General features: G+C 41.1%; 1 protein-coding gene across 1 annotated transcript in view; it reads right to left on the bottom strand.

Moving 5' to 3' along the window:
* Nucleotides 1-2574: 2574 nt before the first annotated feature.
* FBXL17 (F-box and leucine rich repeat protein 17) overlaps nucleotides 2575-23868 on the bottom strand; it is a 242717-nt gene continuing 221423 nt past the window's right edge. Inside the window, exon 9 of the mRNA XM_072992481.2 lies at nucleotides 2575-5802. Coding sequence (XP_072848582.2) covers nucleotides 5665-5802 — 138 coding nt within the window. The 3' untranslated portion in view covers nucleotides 2575-5664. The remainder of the gene's footprint in view (nucleotides 5803-23868) is intronic.

Raw genomic sequence — 23868 nt, 5'->3', positions numbered from 1 at the left:
GGTCTATGTAACCATATAGACACACTTCTCAATTTTTTTTTAAGTAACAGGATAACAAAGCACACCCCTGCCATTTTTCAGAGCAAATTAATACTACCTATACCATCTGAAAGATGTGTTCAAGTGCTTGTGGAACCCAGGCATGTAGTTCATGAACAGTGTGCGTTGCCTGTCATTCCCACTTCTACCATGAATGGTTAAAAGAAACCACAGTACTGTAATCTACACATTATTATAATGTTCAAACCCAGCAGAAGCTAATACTCTAGCGTGTTTCTCCTCCAATACAACAAGAGTGCTCCTGCCAGGTTTGAACATGACATTTTAACAAAGCACATATCAAAAACCAGTACTGTATTCTATTAAGCTGATTATGTCTAAAAGTAGGCATAATCAGCTACAATCATAATTGCCATGATTTTTTAATCCACCCCTTATGGATTATATGGTAACAGCACTTAAAATAAGATTTCAGGCTCATTAAAGCACTGCTTCCATATCTAGAAACAGTGCTCTATTAAGTGTAAATAACACTTGACAGTAAAAGCATGTTAAAACAAGCCTTATGAATTATTGATATATATAAACAGTGTCTTCCTTTCCAGTTATGGCTGCTGAGATAGCATCATCTAAAAAGAGAAATTTTGCTTCATAAACAAAATTTAAAATCAGATTGCAGAATGAAAAGAGCAGGTTCTAAGAACAGAAACATTTTTAAAAGCGTACAAAACCCATACTTTGTGCTAGATTGCAATGAGTTTTTCTTGAAGCTGTCAGTGAGTATTTGAGCAAGCTGAGATTGTCAAGAGTGCTAGTAATGACTGAGCAGTATTTTGAGGTCCTTCAAGATTTATTGGATCTGTGCAGCTTTGTATTAGTAGTTGTGAAATTAGTTGTCCTTTAGCCAGCAAGTTTTCTGAAAATGGTCTCTTTCTATTACGATATGATAACCACAGCTAGAAAGGTGAAATAGCTGGAATTATTAGAAGCTTTGCAGATTTATTTAGAAACATCTAAACATCTCTGCAATGAAAGCAGATACATATGAAAGTATGTATGAAGGACAAGGCATAATGAACTTAGCAATCATTCGCAACTATATAAGTTCTCAACAGGTTAAGACTGACATTTCTGTGTGTATCTTTACAGAGGCAGTCTGATGGAACTAGACTGAGAAAAAGAGCAAAATGACAATAGCTACAGCAGAAGACACCAACGTATTTGGCAAAGCAAGTAGACTAGAGGAGCAGTAGCATGTTTTTAAATAATGAATTTCTTAAAAATAATATCTGACTAGATGGAAGGTCTCTCCATAATGATGGAGAGCTGACAGAATCAGTTATCACTTATCCTTTTTGTTTAGAATACATGAAGTACACAATTTTGAGGGGCAAATAGAGCAGTAAAGCATACATGATGCATATAGAAGGAGGTGTTGGATTCAGTTCCTAGTATCTCTGGTTAATGAAAGACAAGTAACCTCCTGAGACCCTGCTACCAATGACAGTAAGAAATAATTGGACTAAACATTAGGGTAAGGCAGCTTCATATGTTTAGACATCATAAATTCAAGTAAGAATAGCAAGTACAGCATATTTCTCCAGCAGAGAATAAAACACCTTGCTTTCATTATAAACTAGTTGGAAGATCTAATTCAAGAAATTAAGGAAGGCAACCAATGAAAACATTGGCTAGTATCATGTTCATAGCATGTCATTCTGGCACAGAGCGGAGGGGGGTGTTATAGAAGAGCAAAGCATTTTGTAATAACTTGTAGAATACAAACAATGTACAGCACAGCACTGTCTGCAGAATCCTTAGTTGGAGTCAGGTTACATGGCTCCTCTACTCCAGTTATCACTCAGAGCTGGGGAGCAGGTGTATGGAAAGGAATATGCACTTTTTGAAGGAGCTCCACCTTCATGACATCATGGAGATACATTCTTGTAAGAACAGTTTACAGAATAAAAAGTTTACAAAGAATATGAAAAGTGAATATTAGAAATGGGTGCATTTTGCTTATTTAATTGGACAATTTTAGTATTCAAGTCAGTTCTATTTCTCTGCTTTCTGTGCTCTGCCTGCCTGATATGGGGAGTGCTGCAAAAAAAGAGAGAGAAAGTCCTCATATGGTGGGATATGCAGGAGACAATCCGGTTGCAAATTCCATATTGTTTGAATTCCAACAGCAAATTGTAAGCAGTTACAAGGACAGCTTGTTCTTTGCAGCCAAGGAGAATGGCTGTAAAGCATGCCTTTAGAAATAAATAATGTGTGTCTGTGTATGCATGAGCACAGATATATGCTTGTGCATCTGGCATAGAAGTGAGCATGACTCCAATTCTGGCCCAGGATGAACTGGGCTAGTCTTTACCTGAAACAGCACTGTCTTGTTTCAGTGAGGCTTTTTTCTTCCCTAGTTTCCGTTCCTAATACCATATTCCTACATGAAATAGAGCAGATATGCCAGTTTCCATTATATGCTACTCTCTTTTACTGCACATAATCAAAAGGGGCAATTAAGTTCATTAATTATGGTCATCGGAATGTTCTTAATAGTGAAGAATGCTCAAGTTTCTTCTCCATTCTTTGTCTTTATTTGTGAAAATACTGCCACTATTCCAGGGGATAAAAAAATCCTGGTTACATAGATTCATCTATATTTCTGACATGCCAAGCAAAATCCACTGTATTTTCTTCTCCAAAGACTTACAGATTCAGTCTGAAATAACTAATAAGAAAACATTCAACAAACATTCAAGAAAATGACACAGGAATCTCTTTCTGTCATTATCAGCGGTTGATGTTATTGAGATTGAACATGTGGTTTATACAAACACACTAATGCTGTTTTCCAAGTTATGCTGCCTAAGGTCTTCTAGATTAGCCAAACATTTTGACAATAATGGCAACTCTTCAGGTCAAGTCTGAACATTTGATATTTTGGATTAAAACACTTTAACCTTTAAAAAACAAATACGCAGTGTTACATCTAAAAAACAAAACACCCTTTATAAAATTGTTGCATTCTAAAGGTTACTTACTGCCCTACCTGTTCACAGTGTCTGCTTGTCAGCTGTCCTGAAATGTGACCCTTCACAGTATAGTTCAACACATATAAAATTAACCCTTTCATTAACATATTCTTTCTCTATTTTTTGCATATATTCTATAAATTTGTTTTGGATTACAAATTTTTTTAACCAAACTCAGGTAGATTTCTTCAGGTGGCATATGAATATAAAAGTTATATAGTATAATTCAAAGGGATGGGAAAGCATTCTCCCCCCCACCCCCGAGCAAGCAGCCTAGTATAAAATAATACATTGATCTGAATGTATCATGAGAGAGGGATTATCTCATGAGGGGGGAAAATCTAGTGTCACTCTGAACTGGCCAGACTTTAATAGTGGGTCCTTAATTTTACTATCAAAATATTTTTCTACTTTATTATCGGGTGAAGATGGAAGAACAACAGCATGCCTCTATATGTACCTCTTTTAGAAGCCTCACTGAGTTCACTGGGCTTGTTTTTCCAGGAAGAATACAAGACTGCAGTGGAAGAGTAGTCTTAGCCAATTTACTTTTCTCCGTGAGATCATGAATGCCCATGCATCACTGCTTAAAGATTAGTGTGCACACATGGCTGTACTTGTGAGGCAACAATTGCTAATGTGGCTCTTGAAAACATCAGCAAATAGAGGTAGCTGGTGCGTTATTATGTGTATAGTTCAGTTCATACTAACAGTTTTAAACACAGATATGATCTTTAAATCCTTAATTGCATGCAAGCATTTGAACATGCTCTTCCCTGTGTCAACATGCAGTTTTATCATGGGTAAGGATTTAAAAAAACTGAACACTGTAGCATGCATTTGAAAAAAACAGGGAGTAGCGTGTGATGTGGACTAGAGCAGGGGTGGAGAAACAGCTGTTGTTGTTGGGAACTAATCTCTTCCTGTGACACAGATATTAGGTATGGCCATGGCCTGTGTCACCAACTCCCTAAGATAGCACCACATTTAATTCCTCCAGCAACTATTATGGGCTAGAATTTAGATATCTCACTTCCATAACTTCCTATGGCATTGTCAGTAACTTGTCTTATTGGATGTGTGTGGATGTGACACAGGATAGATGTAAGCAACCTGGGGAAGCAGCATGCACCAGATCTGGGCACAGAGTGGAATCATATTATGCCCATAGGATGGAGATTCTGTACCATATGTATACAATATGGTAGGAAGCAACTGGGTGTGAAAATCTATGCAGGGGGCAGATGGGATGTAAGTCATGGGCTCTCTCAGTAAGCTTCAGTGAGCTTGCCTGTTCATGTGGCACTGAGGGAGATTAGAAACATTTATTTCTTCGTGCAAACCATAGCTTCTGTTACACTAATATTGAGAACGTGGTTTTTGTAAATTATTGTTAGTGAACAAACCAAGAAGACAATCTACCTTTGTTATTCTGGCATGTCTAATCAAAGTTTAACCACAGTCCCACAAATTCAGATGTAACAGGGACCTGTGGTTGTTTTATAGTGGAGGTAAATGTTTCCAATCTTAGGGTTTCAAATTCTGCTGAGAGGGTAAGACGCAAGTCTGAGACCTACTGCAGTTCAGTCATGTGGTGGGAGATCATGGTTTCCAGTTGTTTTTGAACCAGTAATTTGTTTTTTTTTACACATGCAATCATTCATTGATTTGTTTATTAAAAATTTCAGAAATTAAAATGAAATTGAAGCTATATACTGTAAAACTAGAAGGTGCAAACATGTAGAATTCTAATGAAAGGCATAATCAGCACCAAATGTCCACTTAAGCAGCCCATCTTAAACCCCTGCCCCACAAAAACTATTCACAACAGACTGAACTGCATGGCAAAATTCTCACTTTGGCAGCACTAAAAACATGCTCAGCACTTATTAAAGATTCTATCCAAGCTAAGGATTTGCTGACAAAATGTATTCAAAATGTTGTTTGTGGATTGTTACTCTGCATTTCAAAAACACAGATATGGGTAGCATCAATTTATACAATTCAGATGCATGAAAGTTAGCACTAATTTAAGTGGAGTGTAAGCAAGGAGTTGCCACTTCCAATCCAAAAGAGAAAGAAAAGAAAAAAGAAACACAAAAATAAAGAATGTGAAAGAAAAAGGCATAGCGTATCACTTACTGAAGCTATCCACAGAACTAGCAGGAATTCACTTCAAGAAATTTGCCAAAGGCCTTTAAACATTGGATTTACAATGAATCTCTAATAAGTTTCTTCTATAACGCATTTACAGTTGGAAAAAAACACATCCAAATAGTGTTTCTATTTTATGTAAACTTACAATTATATTACATCAAGAAAACTAGTATGCTCCCTGCAAAATCTTAGACACTTGCAGATGTTTAGGTTGACATAGAAACATTCAGAAAAATTAAGTTTCTGACCTGGTTTCTCTTCCAATGGTTTAATTAATAAACTGAACAGATATTCCCACTATTTTAAACTCTATATATAATAGATATAGATATGAATGTATCCAAAATTAAAAACTTTATACTAAAATTGAACATAGATTTAATAAAAAGCAATAACATTGACAATTAAAAAAACTTAACAGTTTTCAAACATTCAGTGAAACTTTGCTGCCTATTTAATGTTTTGCTATGAATTAAGAGGCTGTAGACATATTGGGTGTCCAGCCCATCTGGTATGCCCGTTCCAAGGTCCGCTTGCAATCTTGTAGCACAGTACTGAACGTGATGTGTGGATGCTGCTGCACTAGTTGTTCCACAGTTATTTCATTCACCTACAAAACAAAAGAAGTAGTTTTATAGAGTTATTTGCTTTAAAATTCTGAGTTTACTTTTGGCCCCACAAGAAATTGTGAAACAACTTCCAAGTTTTTTTAAGAAAACACTTAAATCTACAAATTTTGTATTAAAAAAAAATAGAGAAAACACACCTTTAAAAAACCCAGTACATTTACATTTTAAATGATCCAAAAGCCACATGGGAAGAAGATTGTAATGGCAAACTGAACAAAAAAAATAAAATAAAGGTAGTCTGACATCCCCAAGGAGAAAGTTTGAAAGTTATGGTGCCAGCTCGCAAAAGGTCCTGAACTGTGTTGCCACCAATCTAGTTTTTTTTTTATGATGGGATATATGACAAGACTTCCAAAGCAGAGGTTAATCTGTGGGTAAACTCATACAGGAGATGGCCTTTCAGATATCCTGACCCAAAGCTGTTTAGCCGTTTATAGGTTCTTTTAAGGAGAAAGGTGGGGTAAACATATTTTAAATAAAATAAAATAAAATAAAATAAAAACAAGCCCTTTTGTTTGTATCTTGAAACAAACTGGAAGTGCAAAGCAGTTGGTGCAAGACTGGTGTAAAATGATCAACAAAGCATGCAGCAGAAAGCACTCTGGCTGCCTTATCTATGCATTTTGGCCAACAACAGGCTGCTCTCCATATCAGTTTGTCACTTGTATAACATTCAAAGACAAGTGAAGTATTCATGTGAAGAACAGGTTGCTTACCTGTATGTGATTTTTGGAGTAGTCATTTGTGAAGTCACACATATGGCTGTTTCTGCATCTGTCCGAAACCTCATTGTAGAGCTCAGAGAAAAAAGCCTGTTAGGACTGCCCCTCCTACACTGTGCATGTCTCTGCACCTAGCGGTTCTCTCTCAGTTCTGCATGTCAGCCACTGGAGATGTGTCAACAGTAGCTAGAGATGGGCACAAATTGCGGTTTGGCTTGCTTTGGCACAGCACCCACACAGGTGTTCTATGAGCACTGTGTGCTTCCCTTCCCCCTCCAGGCAATCGCCCACTCACAAGCAGCAGCTTGTTTCTCTCCCCTGCCTCCAACAGGTGATCATCCACTCAGAGACAGTGTCATGTACTTCTCTGCTCTGCCACCTCTGGTGGCTGCCCACTCAGATGAGGAGGTGTGGGGCAGGGAAGCTTGTGGCACTTCCTTTGAGTGGGTAATCACCTGGAGGAGGTGGAGGATGGAAGCCAGTGAGTGGGCAATCGCTAGGAGGAGGTAGGGAAGGGAAGTGTGCAGCACCCATGGAACATCTATCCGGGAACCGTGCCGAGCCACTAAACCGCAGTTTGTGCCCATCTCTAATAGTAGCATGACAAACTAAGGGAAGGATGGATTAGTTGTTTGAATTCACCAATGACCACTCAAAGAAGCACAGTTAATGGTAAGTAACCTGTTCTTGTTTTTCATGGTCTCTGTAAATCACACACATGGGATAAATGATAAGCATATTTACTGGTCCATGGGATGTCACACAATCACAGAATAATTGCTCTTCTGAATGAAACATGATGTAATGATGCCCAGTCTGCAATGATTAACGAACATTGAGGGTTGAGACCAGGTTGCTGCTTTACAGACACCAGTTGGTTTGCACCACTCAGAAAGGCTATGGAAGATGCAACAACCTTATTAGAATGTCCTTCTTTCAGAGACCCAGGTAGTCTTTGTCAATTGGTAAGACAACTTGATTATGCCAACCGTCCACTTCAAAATCTGTTGTGGGGAGATATGTTGGTTTGGCTTAGACCCCAGTAACAGATAATAATCTGTTGGACTTTCTGAAGTGCTTTGTTCTAGAAGTATAAAAGCAAGAGTTCTATATACATTCAGTGAATAAATGACTTTTCCCAATTGTGTTGTAGGTGATGGAAAAAAGGTTGGGAGGACTAACATCTATTTGGTATGAAAATCTGACATCACATTAGGGTAGGAAATAAATGCCAGTGAAAATAGTGATCTTATCCTTGTAAACTTTTTAAAAGGGTGGATCATGCTGAAGAGTGCACAGTTCATTTGCCCTCTGCACTGAGATTATGTCAACCAGAAAGTCTGGCTTGTAGGCAAGATGTTGGTCCAAGGGAGCCATAGATTCAAAGAGTGACCTGGTAAACTGATTAAGCACTAAACAAAGCTACCAATGTGGTGGTTGTCTAATGTCTGGAAAGAAAGACATGTTATAGCTCCCATTAAAATTTCTTGAGTTGAATTTTTGAAAAGCTGTGATGCCCTGGAATCAGAGGGTTGGTGTGCCACTATGGAAGACAAATAAACCTTAATGGAAGAAGGAAATAGGCCATGCTCCTTTAGATGAAGAAGGAAATTGTATGTAATGAGGGCTGCAGCTCTCATTTATCAATAGAATGAGCAAAAGAGTAGAGCATCCAAATGGAGTGACTTGCTTCTTACAGTGGAATCTCTTGGGTGTGCTTGTTCTATTAAGGAGACTGAGTACAGTCAACCCTCGACTTATGAATGGCCCTAGTTACAAACATTCTGACATACGAATCGCTGTGATAGGAAAATATTGCCTTGACTTTCGCACTTTGCTTCGAGTTATAAATGGAAAAACTGTGCGGGAGGTGGTGAAATTTGAACTGTTGGCCAGTGAAGAAGGTGCTTGTCTCCTGAACAAACACCACATCCTTTCCTCTCTCTTTTGATTCTTTCTCTTTTCCTCCCCTCCTGTTGATTCCTGCCGATTTTACAGAGAGCCGGGGGGGGGGAAGACAACAAGAGATGAGGAGGGCAGCTTTAATTAAACTGATCCTGTGCGCAGTGGATTTGCATGAGTGGCCGGCTTCTTGGGCACCAGGCGTCGTCCTTCCACGTGGATCTAAACGTGGTCCTTTGGGCACAGAAACTGTGGACGCAGCCCAGTTGGTTCCGCCGGCGTTGGAGCTGGCGGGACCCTCCTTCTCCGCAATGGTAGGCTCCTGAGGCAGGGCGGACTGTCAACCAGCGGCTCGGAGCAGCAGCAGCAAGCAGCGCCCTCCCCTGCCTGGCTGGAGAACTCCCGCTTGGCTGCTTGATCACTGGCTGGCTGCCGGGACCCTCTCTCTGTGCAACAGTAGGCTCCCAAGGCAGGGTGGACTGTCAACCGGCGGCGCCCTGTGTGGCGGCCAGGCAGGCAGCTGCAGCTGCTCGGCCCGTTGCCTTCTGACCTGAGCTCTGTGGAGCGTGGCTTGGCTCCCAGGAGGATCGGGGCGGAGGGGACCTGACAGGAGCAGCCAAGTCCTCCCCCCCTCCAGCTCCACCGGTGGGGCCACCGCTTGGGGGGAGGGAGGGCGCGGAGGAGCAGCAGCAGCAGCAGTTCCCACCCACCCCGGCTGGTGAATTCCTGCGGCTGCCAAAGCCAACCTCCCTCCCTGGATTGCTCGGCTGCTTGATCACTGGCTGGCTGGTGCACGCGTACCCACCCGCTCGGAGGATTCTGCTTTCGCAGACTGAATGCAGGAGAGACTGGCATAGGGGAGTGGGGAGGAAGGGCCAAGAATGGGAGGACTTTTCTAGGCATAGCTGGAGAAAGTTAGGGGTTTCGGACAACTCCCTAGATCCCCAAAACTAACTTTCCCAGGCTCTGCTTTTGATGCAGAAAGCAAGGGTTTCCTCTGTCTCTCTCTCCCTGGACCTAAGAACCAGAACCAGCCAAAATGGATCAATTGGTTTCCAATCCATTCCTATGGGAAATGCTGACTTGAGTTATGAACTTTTTGACTTACGAACGTCCTTCGAGAATGGATTAAGTTTGTAAGTCAAGGTTTGACTGTATAAGAAGGGAGGGACCTTGAAGGCACAAAACATATTCCACTGCAGCAGACCTGACAAGGTCCACCCAGGTGGAATGGGGAGGAAATATAGGCACTGCCAATTGGTCTGAGACGTTTTTAGAAACTAAAGGTTTATCTTTCATAGGTGGAAATCCAGGATAAATCATCAGATTTATCCTGGATTTCCTCATAGGAGAAGGCTCCTATTCTGATGGTTTCCTGTGCTTTTTTCCCCACACCCAAGAGTCTAACTTGAGAACTGAAGAAACCCTATATGGATATGGTTGTGAGGGTTGCATTTTTTTAAAAAAAATAACATTTTATTAGTTTTTCACTATATCTACATTCAATTCATGCCTGTTAAACATTGTGTTACATGGGTTTGCTTATAATTATCTATTTTCATGTCTTGGTGACTTAATACCATCTCCGATCTTCTAGCCATTTGTAGAACAAATTTCACGTATTAAAATATTCTGAATCTTCTTTCTCTCTCAGTCTTATTTATTTATTTATTTATTTATTTATTTTATTTTATTTTATTTATATCCTGCCTATCTAGTCAGCTCAGACCACTCTAGGCGGCTCTTAGTGTGAGCCTATCCATTTCTAAAAATTATCTCTTCCTCTGTTGGCATTTCTTCGTTTTTCCAATATTGTGCAAATACAATCCTACCTACTGTCACAATATGCAGTGTTATGTAAACCGATTGTTTATCAAAGTCCTCTGGTAAAATACCTAATAAAAAGAGTCCTGGTTTAAAATCTATACATTTTTAAAGCATTTTAACCAACCATGTGTGTATTTTACTTCAATTTCTTTTTTGCTTTTTCACATGTCCACTATATATGATAATAGGTACCTACTTCTTGTTTGTATTTCCAACATTTACTAGACATATTTGGAAACATTTGTGCAATCCTGGCAGGTGGTAAGTGCCATCTATAAAACATTTTATGAAGATTTTCTTTATACGAAGTTGTCAGTGTTATTTTACAATTTCTATTCCACAATTTCTGCCATTTCTCCAGTTCAATATTGTGCCCAAATTTTTTAGCCCATTGCACCATTGTTTCTTTCACCTATTCATCTTCCATTTTCCAATTAAAAAGCAGTTTATATAACTTTTTAATTAGTTTATCGTCTGAGGTTAACAATATTTGTTCAAGCAGTATTTGTTCTTTATAAAAGCCATCTTTAACACCTTTATCGTATCTAGATTGAATTTGCATTAATGGCCACCATGACAAACCTAATCCCTGAGCAATAAGACCTTGTTTTGGTTTTATTTCACTTCTGCATCTAGGATATCTTTACAGCATAAAATTTCCTCAAAGTTCCTGAGATTTGGGTGCACAAATGCTTCCATAGGCAAAAGCTACCTAGGTATTTTATGTACATTTTCTTTTTTAACTTTTCCCATATTATCAATAGTGAGTTTTTAATATAATAATTCTGAAAGTATCTAGGGGTTTTGGCTTTCTCATACCATAAAAAGGCATGCCAGCCCAGATCATGTCCTTCTAGATAGAACAGTCTTTTATTCCTCAAAATGATCCATTCTTTAAGCCAGGCTAGAATACATGCTTGGTAGTATAGATCCCAATCTGGTAGTCCGAATCCTCCTTTTTCTTTAGATTCTTGTAGCATTTTCAGTTTAATTCTTGCCTTCTTCCCTTGCCAAAAAAAACCCCTTTAAAATCATCTTGTTTAAATCCTCAAAGTATTTCTTTTCTATTTTAATTGGTACTGCTTGGAACAAAAAAGTACTTTTGATAAGATATACATTTTAATTGTCACACATTAGCGCTGTGGGCTAAACCGCAGAAGCCTGTGCTGCAGGGTCAGAAGACCAGCAGTCGTAACATCGAATCTATGCGACGGAGTGAGCTCCCATCGCTTTGTCCCAGCTCCTCGCCAACCTAGCAGTTCGAAAGCATGCAAATATAAGTAGATAAATAGGTACCACCACGGTGGGAAGGTAAAACGGTGTTCTCTAGTCACGCTGGCCACGTGGCAACGGAAACTGTGTTCGTACAAGCGTTGGCTCTATGGCTTGAAAACTCCGTCACATAGATTCGATCTTACGACTGCTGGTCTTCTGACCCTGCAGCACAGGCTTCTGTGGTTTAGCCCACAGCGCTAATGTGTGACTGTAAAGACATGCTAGATACAGAAGTGAAATAAAACCAAAACAAGGTCTTATTGCTCAGGGATTAGGTTTGTCATGGTGGCCCCTAGAGTCGGACCCGACTGGACTAAAAATGTCAAGGGGAATCTTTACCTATCCTTCCTAACGAGAGTTGCATTCTTGAGGTGCATGGAAGCACCACTGGTTTCAGTGACTGGGATTTCTGCTTTGTTCATCCTGGGTTTTGATATTTGGAATGGTTTGAGCCATTTCTATGATAACTTGTATAGGGACGGTTTTCCAGACTGATTCAGATAGACTGGATAATGTCTCAGGAGATAGAGAGCCTACTCCCTGTAAGGACTTTTCTCAAAGGTGAAATCTGAGCCTGGACTGATAATTTTTAAGGAACTTTGGTAAATCTGCAGCAGTGCTTGACAAGCTTGAGTTTGGTGTCTCTCACCAAGGCAATACAGACACTTGGAAAGGCCACTGGTGAGGGAAATTTTATTCATGCATGCAATGCACTTTTTGAAAGGGATCACTGGGCCCATAAAATGGTGGGAAGGCCTCAGAGGAAGACAAGTATTGGAAGGTGAAAGGCAAGAAAGTCTCAAAAGAACAAGGGCATTAAAAGGCTGAGGGAAGGCAAACAAAGACCTCAGGGGAGGATGAATGTTGGAGGGCAGGAAGGTCTAAAAAAACCTCCAAAACTCATAGGAGAAATGGCGAGGCAACAGAGATGAGTGACAAAGGATGAAGAAAGAAAAGGTAAGTAAACTGGAAGTAAAGTGTTTAAGCTCTGGTGATACTTTGATGAAGTGGTGACTATAAGGAACTGATGGAGACATGCGCAGTGGGGGGGAAGGGTTGTCCTTATGGTTTTTTTTCTCTGAGCTTTAGAATATTCCAATGAGGTGTTGTGCAGGTGCAGAAATGTATGTGTGATTCATAGAGACCACGATGAAGAATATATTCTACATAGTTAATTTGGATGTTCGGAAAAAACACAATGATTGTGTAAAGCAGGGGTCTCAGACTCAATTTACCTGGGGGCCGCTGGAGGCAGAGTCTGGGTGAGGCTGGGCCACATCAGATTTTCCGCCAAGCAGAGCAAGAGCCCAAGGAAGCTGCCTGGGAGTTTCCTTAGCCCAGTTGGGGCTCCAAGGAGGAGGAGGAGGAGGGGCGTGCGAGCCCTTGTCACTGGCACAACCCCCTCCAGCTCCTCCTTCACTACTACCACCACCAGTAGGACGAAGAAGCAGAGAAGGGAGGGAGCGCCAACCCTAAACTGAATCATCCTTAGGTAACAATGAAATGGAGGCAACCAATAACAAAACTGTACAAGTCTTGCAGGTCAGGAATATTCGTACTAGACCCTGAACAAAGATACCATCTTTATTCTTTGATCATAGAAAGCAATCAGAGAGGTCTAATTAAACTAAACACCTTTACAATATGAAGGGATTAATATGTCAATTATTTTAAAGCTGCTTGCAGTACATATCGTAGTATCAGACAGCTTCCATCATCCTATAGAAGATAAATAAAAGATTAACCTGAGGAGCACAACTTTTAGGTAGTGTTCTTTGGAATCTTTACTGAATATTTAAAAATACAGTCAAACCTCGACTTAACGAACGTCCTTACTTGCGAACGTTTCGACTTATGAACTGCTCAATAGAAAAATATTGCTTTGTCTTGTGCACGGAGCTTCGACATAAGAACAAAAACAGGCAGGGAAAAAAGGCGGGCAATTCAACTTTCTAATTATAGGTGGCGCCGAGGCTGCTTCTTTGTGCTGTAGCTCTGTCAGCCATTAAAGGGTGTGTCGTAGTTGAGAGAGCTCCTGCTTTCTAGAGTGAGCCTGTGTGTGTCTGCAGGGAGGTAAGCTGCTGTTTTCTCCTTTTAAAAAACTTCTGGGTTGGTTTTGCCTGGGCGGATATGTTTCTGTGCTGTTTTGTTGGTGGCTTCCCCCCCCCCTTAATGCCTTAGCAAGGGAGCTGAGTTTACTGTGTGTTTTTGGAAGTTTCCCCTCTTCTTAAAGCCTCAACAAGGGAAGTCATTTTACTGTGTGTTTTTGGAAGTTTTCCTCCTTCTTAAAGCCTCAACAAAGGAGGTAGTTTTACTGTTTGTTGTTGGAGGTTCCCCCCCTTCCTAAAGCGTCAGTGCCTTCCGTTTCTTCAGCTGGAATGGATTAATTGGTTTTCAGTGCATTCCTATGGGAAATCGTGCTTCAACCTACGAACATTTCGACCTACGAACGCCCTTCCGGAACAGATTAAGTTCATAGGTAGAGGTTTGACTGTACCTCAATATTTAATTTAAATACTTAATAGTTAATCTAACAGAGTGTGCCAATGCTACATGATTGTGCCTTACAGTCAATTAATGTCAGACAACACAGCTCATAATCATAACAACCACCTTCAGTCCTTGATGCAAATACATAGTCCCTTTCATTAGGCTTCTACAGTGGCGTCTCTACTTAAGAACTTAATCCGTATTGGAAGGTGGTTCTCAAGTTGAAAAGTTCTTATGTTGAACCTGCATTTCCCATAGGAATGCATTGAAAACCATTTAATCCATATCTGCTCTTTTCCGTCCATAGAAACTACAGTGGAACCTCTACTTAAGAACTTAATCGGTTTTGGAATGGTGTTCTTAAGTTGAAACGTTCTTAAGTTGAAGCAAAATTTCCCATAGGAATGGACTGAAAACCAATTAATCCGTTCTGGCTGTTTTTTTGTTACGTAGAGGTGCGTTCATACATTGAAGCATTAGTTCCCATAGGAAGTAATGCAAAGCTGATTAATACATACTCTACCACTAGGGGGAGAATTTTTTTTTAACCTAAGATGACCTAAGGTTAAAAAAAGAGCAGGAAAGGTTTTTTTTTCCTGTTCTTATCTTGGATTTCTGTTCTCAAGTAGAAGCAAAATTTAGCAAGTAGAGCTGTTCTTAAGTTGGATTGTTCTTAAGTAGGGACGTTCTTAAGTAGAGACCCCACTGTATTTGGCTGAAATCTTTTTTAAGCACAAGAAGCACATCTTTAAGATTCATATACCATCATCCTACCTCTGACCTCAACGAACCTCCAAGTAAAACAACTGTGCTAGGCTGTGCAGAGAATGAACAGCGACTGCATTTTATGACAGGAATAAATGGTGGGTTTAATCTACAGTTCTTCTGCTTTGATAATAGAAACACTCAATCTTCATTGGGGGATTTGTCAACTGAAGAGAAACTTGGATAGAAAATGGCTTTAACTTTTTTCCCAAGCTCAGAGAGAGACCCTGAAAGTTCTAAATGTTTTTGTAAACAACTACATTTAACCAAACTACAAACAACACTAAAGGTGTCTGAACAGCAGGAAATGCTTTGAAATAAGTCAGAATGAAACTTATTATGAATTTCGTAGTAACTCATAAATATTAGTACATCACATTTCAAAGAATAACCCAAAATATTCTTTAGAAGTTAAGTAATCCCAAGAATGAACTTCACCATTGCAATATGTGGATGATAATATAAGGTCAGCTATATACTGTTACTTCAAGGAATAATGAGGTGACATAGGAAAAGTATTATATAAATGCTAAATATTAACTAGCATTATTATAATCGATGAGGAAGTCCAGATCTCAAGATATCCAAACCTAAAAGCAATATTATTTAAACACAATAAATCTTCAATGTGACTACTGATGAAAAAGATAAAATAATCTTTTATAGATCTTTATAGTAATTAATATATATGATGGCACGTGATTCCGTGATTTTCAATTGCTTTGCTCCCGGGGGGGGGGGGAACCAAAAAACATTGCCATGCTTCAAATACAGATGGAACTAAACATATCCAATGACTATGGTCAGTATTTAGTCACCATGAAAGACAGTACTTCAACACAGTTAGTATATAGTAGGCATCCTTCAGTCTCAAGAGACTATGGTAACGTGCTCTGTATGGAGGTCTTGGAACAGCGTCAAGGGTGGCTGAGAAGGCAAATTCGAGAGTGACAGTCCCTTCCACACTGAAGACAACTACAATCTTTCCCCTGTCCAGCTCCCTGGTTTTGCTGGTTTTGGGACTGCCTCTTTGCCTTGGCCTGCTGTACAAGTGTCTCTTCAAATTTGGAGATGCCATGATGCACCGCCTGCCTCCAGGCTGAACACTCAGATGTCAAGGTTTCCCATCTGTTGAGGTCCATTCCTAAGGCCTTCAGATCCCAATTGCAGATATCCTTGTATCACAGCTGTGTTCTCCCTCTGCGGCGATTTCCCTGCACTAATTCTCCATACAGGACATCTTTTGGAATCCGACCATCAGCCATTCTCATGACATGCCCAAGCCAACGTAGATGCGCTGTTTCAGTAATGTATACATGCTAAAAATTCCAGCTTGTTCTACGACTACTCTATTTGGAACTTTGTCCTGCCAGGTGATACCAAAAATGCGTCGGAGACAACGCATATGGAACGTCTTCAGCTTCCTCTCCTGCCATGCACAAAGGGTCCAGGACTCGCAGCAGTACAGGAGTGTGCTCAGGACACAGGCTCTATAGACCTGGATTTTGGTGTATGCCATCAGCTTCTTATTAAGCCATACTCTCTTTGTGAGTCTAGAGAACGTGGTAGTTGCTTTCCCAGTGCGTTTATCCAGCTCGACATCTAGGGAGAGACTGTCAGAGATTGTAGAGCCAAGGTACACAAAGTCATGAACAACCTCCAATTCTTGTGTGGAGATAGTAATAGAGGGAGGTGAGTCCACACCCTGGTCTATGACTTGTGTTTTCTTCAGGCTCATTGTTAGTCCAAAGTCTTGGCAGGCCTTGCTAAAACGATTCATGAGTTATTGGAGGTCTTCAGCAGAGTGGGCAACAATAGCTGCATCATTGGCGAAGAGGAAGTCCCGTGTGCATTTCAGTTGGACTTTGGTCCTCACTCTCAATCTAGAGAGATTAAAGAGCTTTCCATCTGATCTAGTCCGGAGATAGACACCTTCTGTTGCAGTTCCAAAGGCGTGCTTCAGCATGACAGCAAATAAGATCCCAAACAGGATCGGCGCGTGGACACAGCCTTGTTTTACTCCACTTCAGATGTCAAAGGGATCTGATGTTGAGCCATCAAAAGCTACAGGGCCCTTCATTTCCTCACGAAAGGACCTGATGATGTAAAGGAGTCGAGGTGGACATCCAATCTTGGGAAGCATTTTAAAAAGGCCATCCCTGCTAACCAAATCAAAGGCCTTTGTAAGATCTATGAAGACCACAAAGAGTGGCTGTTGTTGTTCCCTACATTTCTCCTGCAACTGTCTGAGGGAAAATACCATGTCGGTGGTGGATCTATTAGCTCGAAATCCACACTGTGATTCTGGATAGACTCTGTCTGCAAGCACCTGGAGCCTCTTCAGCACAACACGGGCCAGCAGCTTCCCTACAACGGTGAGTAGAGAGATACCACGGTAGTTATTGCAGTTGCCCCGGTTGCCTTTGTTCTTATACAATATAACGATGTTTGCATCCTTCATGTCCTGTGGTACTCCACCTTCCCTCCAGCAAAGACAAAAAACTTCATACAGCTTGGTGGTGATGATCTCTTTACAACAGTTTCAAAGTTACAATATGTTGTTGGGCTGCCATCATTTTAAGAATTGCTTTGTACAATACTGATTTGCTCTGTTGTGCAATAATGTCACAGCAGTCTAATGAAGTGATTTTTCTTAATTTGCCACATTTAAACAGGAAAAGAAGGGATGAACACTCACTGAAAGCTTCTGATTCCTTTGACCTTACTTCTGCAAATACATTCTTGACTGGATGAGGACAGTGAAGGAGATCTAGGTTGGCGGGGGGAGGCTACCATTAATGAGGGTTGTTTCCTATGCCCCTTCCTACTTTATAGCTTCTGCAGGCACAGTCTGAAAAAGATCTTGAAGAATATTTTGAAAAGCTGGATGGACACAAAATTTGACAGTTAAAAGTCCAGTACTTCTCTGTCAAGAACGGCATAAGTGGAAACAAACAACCCTATATTTTTTGGCGAGACTTGTGTTTTGTATTTAAACACTTGTATTTGGGAAAAATAGATGGCTCTTTACGCACACCACAAGTTTTTTTGCACCACTTTTTTCTATGATTTTTTTTGCAAAAAAATGTAAAAAGACCCTCACAGTCTTGCTTAGCTGGGATAAAACAATCATTTTCATATTTAAGAATGAAATAAGCAGAGACTTACATTTTTAATGTTCATTGCAGATTCAGGTTTCCCAGCTCACTGGGTACATTATACAGATTTCTGAGAGAAGCTCTTTTCATTTCTCTGAAGTATTTGTGAAATGTTTGAACATAAATGTTGGAAAGGAACCATAGGCTATATTGTCTATATCTATCTTGTTATAACTTTGACATTAACATTGAATATTCTTAACTAAACTCTTTGCAAGTTCAGAGGCATTAAGTACTACTCATCAGTTGCCCTTGGAGAAATATGCCCCTGTACAACCTTCACATTTGTTCTGGGCTAGAGACCTTTTAAGCCACCACCATCTTGCCTTTATTTACAATTAATCAACTAGGTAAGCTTAGGTGTATCCTGCAGTTCTCTCTGTCTTAAGTATTATTTTCTCAATTCATTAAAAATATCTCACAACAAATGTTTGACTTTTTAAAACCTAACAGCTGAAAGAATAACATTCTCAAGTGGCCCAATTATAATTCCTGCCTGTAGCTGCAACACAATGAAAGGTTTGTGGAGTCATTCTGTATGAAGTGCTATGCACTTGATCTGTTAAGGCCAATAAGTTCCACAGACTTTCAATGATTACCTCAGTGCTCAGGGGCTCAGGACTAGGTGAATAACACACACACAGCATAACATCCACATCATGGATCTCCTGAATGTGAAGGCAAACAATGTGCTTTAATTTAAATTATGGATTAAAAACAACTGCAGACTGGCAACATAAGCAACTGGCACAGCCAGCATTCAACAGAATACTGAAGTAGTAATTTTGTCAAAATAAATGACTTAGGTTCACTTCTTACAGTATTCCTGTGCATGCTCAGTCTCCCAGACTGCACCAGGGACACCTGTAAACAGGGTGTATGTTGGGTACATGACAGGACTCCTCCATGGTGGCTAGCAACCCTGATCCAGGATGTAATTATGTCAATCACCTAATTCAATGGATATACCATTCATAGGTCTCAGCCACTATGTAATGATGGTACCTAAAAGTGATTCTTATGCTTCATTAAGGAAAAAGAGAATTCAGCTGAAAGATCCAATTTGAAATAACCATTAGCCAACACACTGGCAATATTGGATTAATAATAAGCCAACAGACCTAAAATAAATACATGAATATAATAATAATTATCTGTACCTTGGTATCTAACATAGTAAAACACAGGCTAAAACGCTGGGAATTTCATCTTGTAATACTTTATTAAGGCTTTGTATGCTTGATGAAGCTTAGGCATAAGGTCTGCCCATACTGTATTTTGTAAGTGACTTGACTCCACATAATAACAAGAAGCTAGGACAGGTACATACTGCAAAGATGGGGGTTGTCTTTTCAGGTTTCTTATGCTTGAGTATGAAGGGACATGGTGGCGCTGCGGGCTAAACCGCAGAAGCCTCTGTATTGCAAGGTCAGAAGACCAAACAGTCATAAGATCGAATCCATGCGACGGAGTGAGCTCCCGTCGCTTTGTCCCAGCTCCTCGCCAACCTAGCAGTTCGAAAGCATGTAAATGCGAGTAGATAAATAGGTACCACCTCGATGGGAAGGTAAACAGCATTCCGTATATAGCTGCACTGGCCACGTGACAATGGAAACTGTCTTCAGACAAACGCTGGCTCTACGGCTTGGAAATGGGGATGAGCACTGCTGCCTAGAGTCGAACACGACTGCCTAAAATGTCAAGGGGAACCTTTACCTATGCTTGTATACAGTACAATATTGTTAAAATATGGCAATAATTGTATCATTAATAAAGGCAAGACATTGGTGCAATATTTGGAGCTACCTTATGATAAGTAAATTAGATAGTTTTTTACATATGTAAGTCAGCTTATACTGCAGAATTTTTATATTACCTGAAGCACTATGCATGTCTGTGGAAACTATGCACACTTCACTTTTAGAGTCTGTAGTTATCAGAGCCTTGTGTATCTTTTCTCACTCAATTTCTAAGTCATAAACCAGGAATTGTGTATTTCATTTCTGCTGAGAACTGGAATTTTCATGTGATATCCAGTTCTCACTAGAGGTGAAATACGGAAGTCCCAATTTCTTCTGAACGAGATTCACATGCCTGTCTTCACAGGGCTTAAAAGAAGTAAGTAAATAAGTAACAAATAATCCACTAATGTTGCTTTCATATATAGGTAATATAAGATGAAATGGTTATTAAGAATTATAAACAATAGGGACATAGCTAACATAGACATGCAAAATAAACCATCTCAATTTCCTTTAAAAAGCATATTTTGTTCTACCCTTTAAAAAGCTAATGCTGCAAATCTAAATTTAAAATAAGAACAAGGATGGGGTTGGAGTGGATGAAAGCACTGAAGTAAATTGATTTCTAATACAATTTTCCGAATTAGAGAATCAGATATTCCTAATATTACACACAGTACTTAAAAAAATTAGAAAATCAAATATGAAGCAATTTGATTTGAACAAATTACAACCATTTATGGTGTGTGTGTGTGGGGGGAGAGAATAAATATTGCAAATTTAGAAACATAAAAAACAATTAGATGTTGTAGTTTCCTTGTAAAAATGCAAGATATCATTACAGCTTCAAATAAGCCTTCTGAGTCATTTTGACGTTTTAATTTATCATTTGCTAGCTTTAAAAATATGAAAGAAACTTTTGTACTGCCATAAATATCCTGATACCTTGCTACTGACATTAATTTTACTAACTGAAAAATTAGTTTCCCACACCTTTGTAGAGAAGGCAAAGTCAGTCTACATTATTCCTTCCCCTATGGAAAAACAGCTGGATTTAGGTATCTGGCCATGGAACCAGAAGCTGGGATTCCCAACTGTGCCTTCTGAGGGAAGAAAGTTAGGTTACTTACCTGTAACTTTGGTTCTTTTAGTGGTACTCTGTGAATTCACACAAATGGGTTATCCTGCGCCTGCGCAGGAACGTCTGGAAGATTCTAGAGCTTAAGAAAAAAGAGTCAATTAGCTCCCCCCACACGGGGTATATAAGCCCAGTCTCCTCCATCTTCCTTTCAGTTCCCTAATCCGCCGTTACAGTAAACTAGATAAGCATGGTATCATAGAACAGTACCGTGACGGATAGAGGGGAGGAAGGGAGGGATGTGTGAATTCACAGAGTACCACTAGAAGAACCAAAGTTACAGGTAAGTAACCTAACTTTCTTCGTAGTGGTCTCTGTGAATGCACACAAATGGGTGAATAGCAAGCTGTACTCACCGGCAGGAGGGCCGTCACGGTATCATAGATGACAGTAGCGCCCGTCCAAACGCCGCATCATTTTTGGCCCTGACGTCCAGTCGATAGTGTCTGGCAAATGTCAGAGGGGTAGCCCAGGTGGCTGCCTTGCAAATGTTCTGCAGTTGGACACCTTTGAATAGGGCTGTCGAGGTGGAAACCGCTCTGGTGGAATGTGCCTTTAAGCCCTCTGGAAGAGGTTTCTTGGCCAGCTGGTAAACCAGGTGAATGAGCTGAACAATCCACTGTGATACTGATTGGGAAGAAGCAGGAGCACCTTTGCGTGGTCTGTGGTAACATAAGAAGAGACACGGAGAGCGTCGGATGGACTTGGTGCAGTGTAGGTAGAAGGCAAGGGCCCTTCTAACGTCGAGAGAATGAAGTTTATGCTCCAGCGGTGTAGTTTGAGACGGGAAAAAGGTTGGGAGCACAATGGGCTGATTGACATGGAATTCTGACACCACTTTGGGGAGGAAGGAAATGTCCATGTATAAGGTAAATTTATCTGGGTGCATCTGTCGGTACGGAGTGTCCGGCCTTAGGGCAGCAATCTCGCTTGCTTGTCTGGCTGAAGTAATGGCTACTAGGAATGCTGTCTTCAAGGAAAGAAGTTTTTCAGAGCACGTAGCCATTGGTTCAAATGGAGGTTTAGTAATGGCCTCTAAGACCAGTGGAAGGGACCATTGGGGTGGAATGGGGAGGGTGGTCGTATGTTTTGGAGACCTTTTAAAAATCTTTTGAGTGTAGGGTTGGAAAAAAGCCTTGCAGAGTATGAACGAGGAGGCTGGTGTGCTACAATCGCTGAAATGTAAACTTTAAGCGTGGAGTGAGCAAGTCCCATATTGAAGAGATGCAGCAAAAAGGTAAGTACCATGCGTAGAGAAGCTGGTACCGTGGTCATGCCCTTAGATTGGGCAAACTTGGTAAACGCTTTCCATTTGCCTTCATATAAGCGTGAGGTAGAGGGCTTTCGTGCATGGTCTAGCACCTCGCGGAAGCGGGGGCTATCCTCCATGCCATCAGGCGAAGGGACCGAACATCGGGATGGAGAGCCCCATTGTTCTGTGACAGGTGGAATGGTATCTGAGGAAGGTGGTAAACTTCTTGTGCTGTTTCTGATAGGTGAGTGAACCACGGTTGCCTCGGCCACCAAGGGGCGATGAGGATTGCATCTGTACCGTACCGCATTATCCTGGTCACAGTCCTGAGAAGCAGCAGTATTGGAGGAAACAGGTACGTTAGTTCCCCTGACCATGGTATGAGGAAGGTGTCTCCCAGGGAGGCGGCGTCCATGCCCGCCCTGGAAGAGTATCGGACACACTTGGTGTTGCGATGGGACGCAAAAAGGTCCAGGGTGGGCTGTCCCCATCATTTGCAAACGTCTAGAAAGACCGTCTGGTCTAATGTCCATTTGTGCATCCTGGTAGGGAGCCTGCTCAGGTGGTCCGCTGGAGAGTTGTCCTTGGAAGCAATGTGGATCGCTTGTGGGAAAACGTCGTGGGAGCGACACCATTTCCAAAACTTGATGGCCAGCTGGAGGAGACACGCTGATCACGTTCCGCCTTGCCTGTTGATGTAATGCATCACTGTGGTATTGTCGGTTACCAGTTGCATTGCATGGCCTTGGATGCAAGGGAGGAAGGATTGAAAAGCCTTCATGACGGCAAGCAGTTCTAGCTGATTGATGTGCAAGGTCTTTTGGGTTGGAGTCCAAAGACCATGAGCACGGAGGTTCTGGCAGTGTGCACCCCAGCCTGAGGGGCTGGCGTTGGTGACGACCTGTATGGACAGGTGAGGGGAGTGGAATCGTCTTCCCCATGACAGGTTGTTGGAGCTGGACCACCAGGTGAGATACCGCGCGACCTGAGGAGGAATTCTCAACCTCTTGGACTGCAGGTCTGTCACAGGATTGAACTGGGTGATGAACCAAGACTGTAGGCATCTGAGTTCAAGTCTGGCGTACGGTACCACCACAGTAGTGGACGCCATCAGCCCTAAAACATGTTGGATGTAGTGCGCTGTAAGTATGGCACACTGTTTGAGCTTGCGCACGGCTGCTTTGATCTTTCGAATTCGTTGTGGTGGGTGAAAGGCCTTTGTACGAATAGAGTCCAAGGTTGCTCCTATGTAGGAAACTACTTGAGAAGGTATGAGATTGGATTTTTTTTTTGCATTGATTTTTAGTCCTAATTTCTTTAAGGTGGCTAGGGTGAATCTCGTGGCTGAGAGCGCTTCGTGATAGGATCTGGCCACCAGAAGCCAGTCGTCGATGTAAGGAAAGATTTTTATCCTTTGGGTTCATAGGTACGCGACGACTGGTGCCACGCATTTTGTGAATGTCCTGGGGGCTGTTGAGAGCCCGAACGGTAAGGCAGTGAATTGGAAGGTATCGTGGTGGAACCGGAACCGGAGGAATTTTTGGTGAGACGGGTGGATGGATATGGAAATATGTGTCCTGCAGATCGATGGTGACGAACCAATTTCCCTGAGACAAGAGGGGAAGAATGGAGTCAAGGGTGAGCATACGGAATTTCTTGTGACGTATGTACCGGTTGAGGTCTCTTAAGTCCATGATGGGCCTTATGCCCCCATCGTTCTTGGGGACTGCAAAGTAGTGTGAGAAAAACCCATCGGTACTGTCAGATGGAATTTGG

Source organism: Pogona vitticeps, chromosome 2, assembly GCF_051106095.1.
Source record: "Pogona vitticeps strain Pit_001003342236 chromosome 2, PviZW2.1, whole genome shotgun sequence".
In the NCBI taxonomy this organism is placed as follows: domain Eukaryota; kingdom Metazoa; phylum Chordata; class Lepidosauria; order Squamata; family Agamidae; genus Pogona; species Pogona vitticeps.
This window is presented reverse-complemented; position numbering and strand designations above follow the sequence as displayed.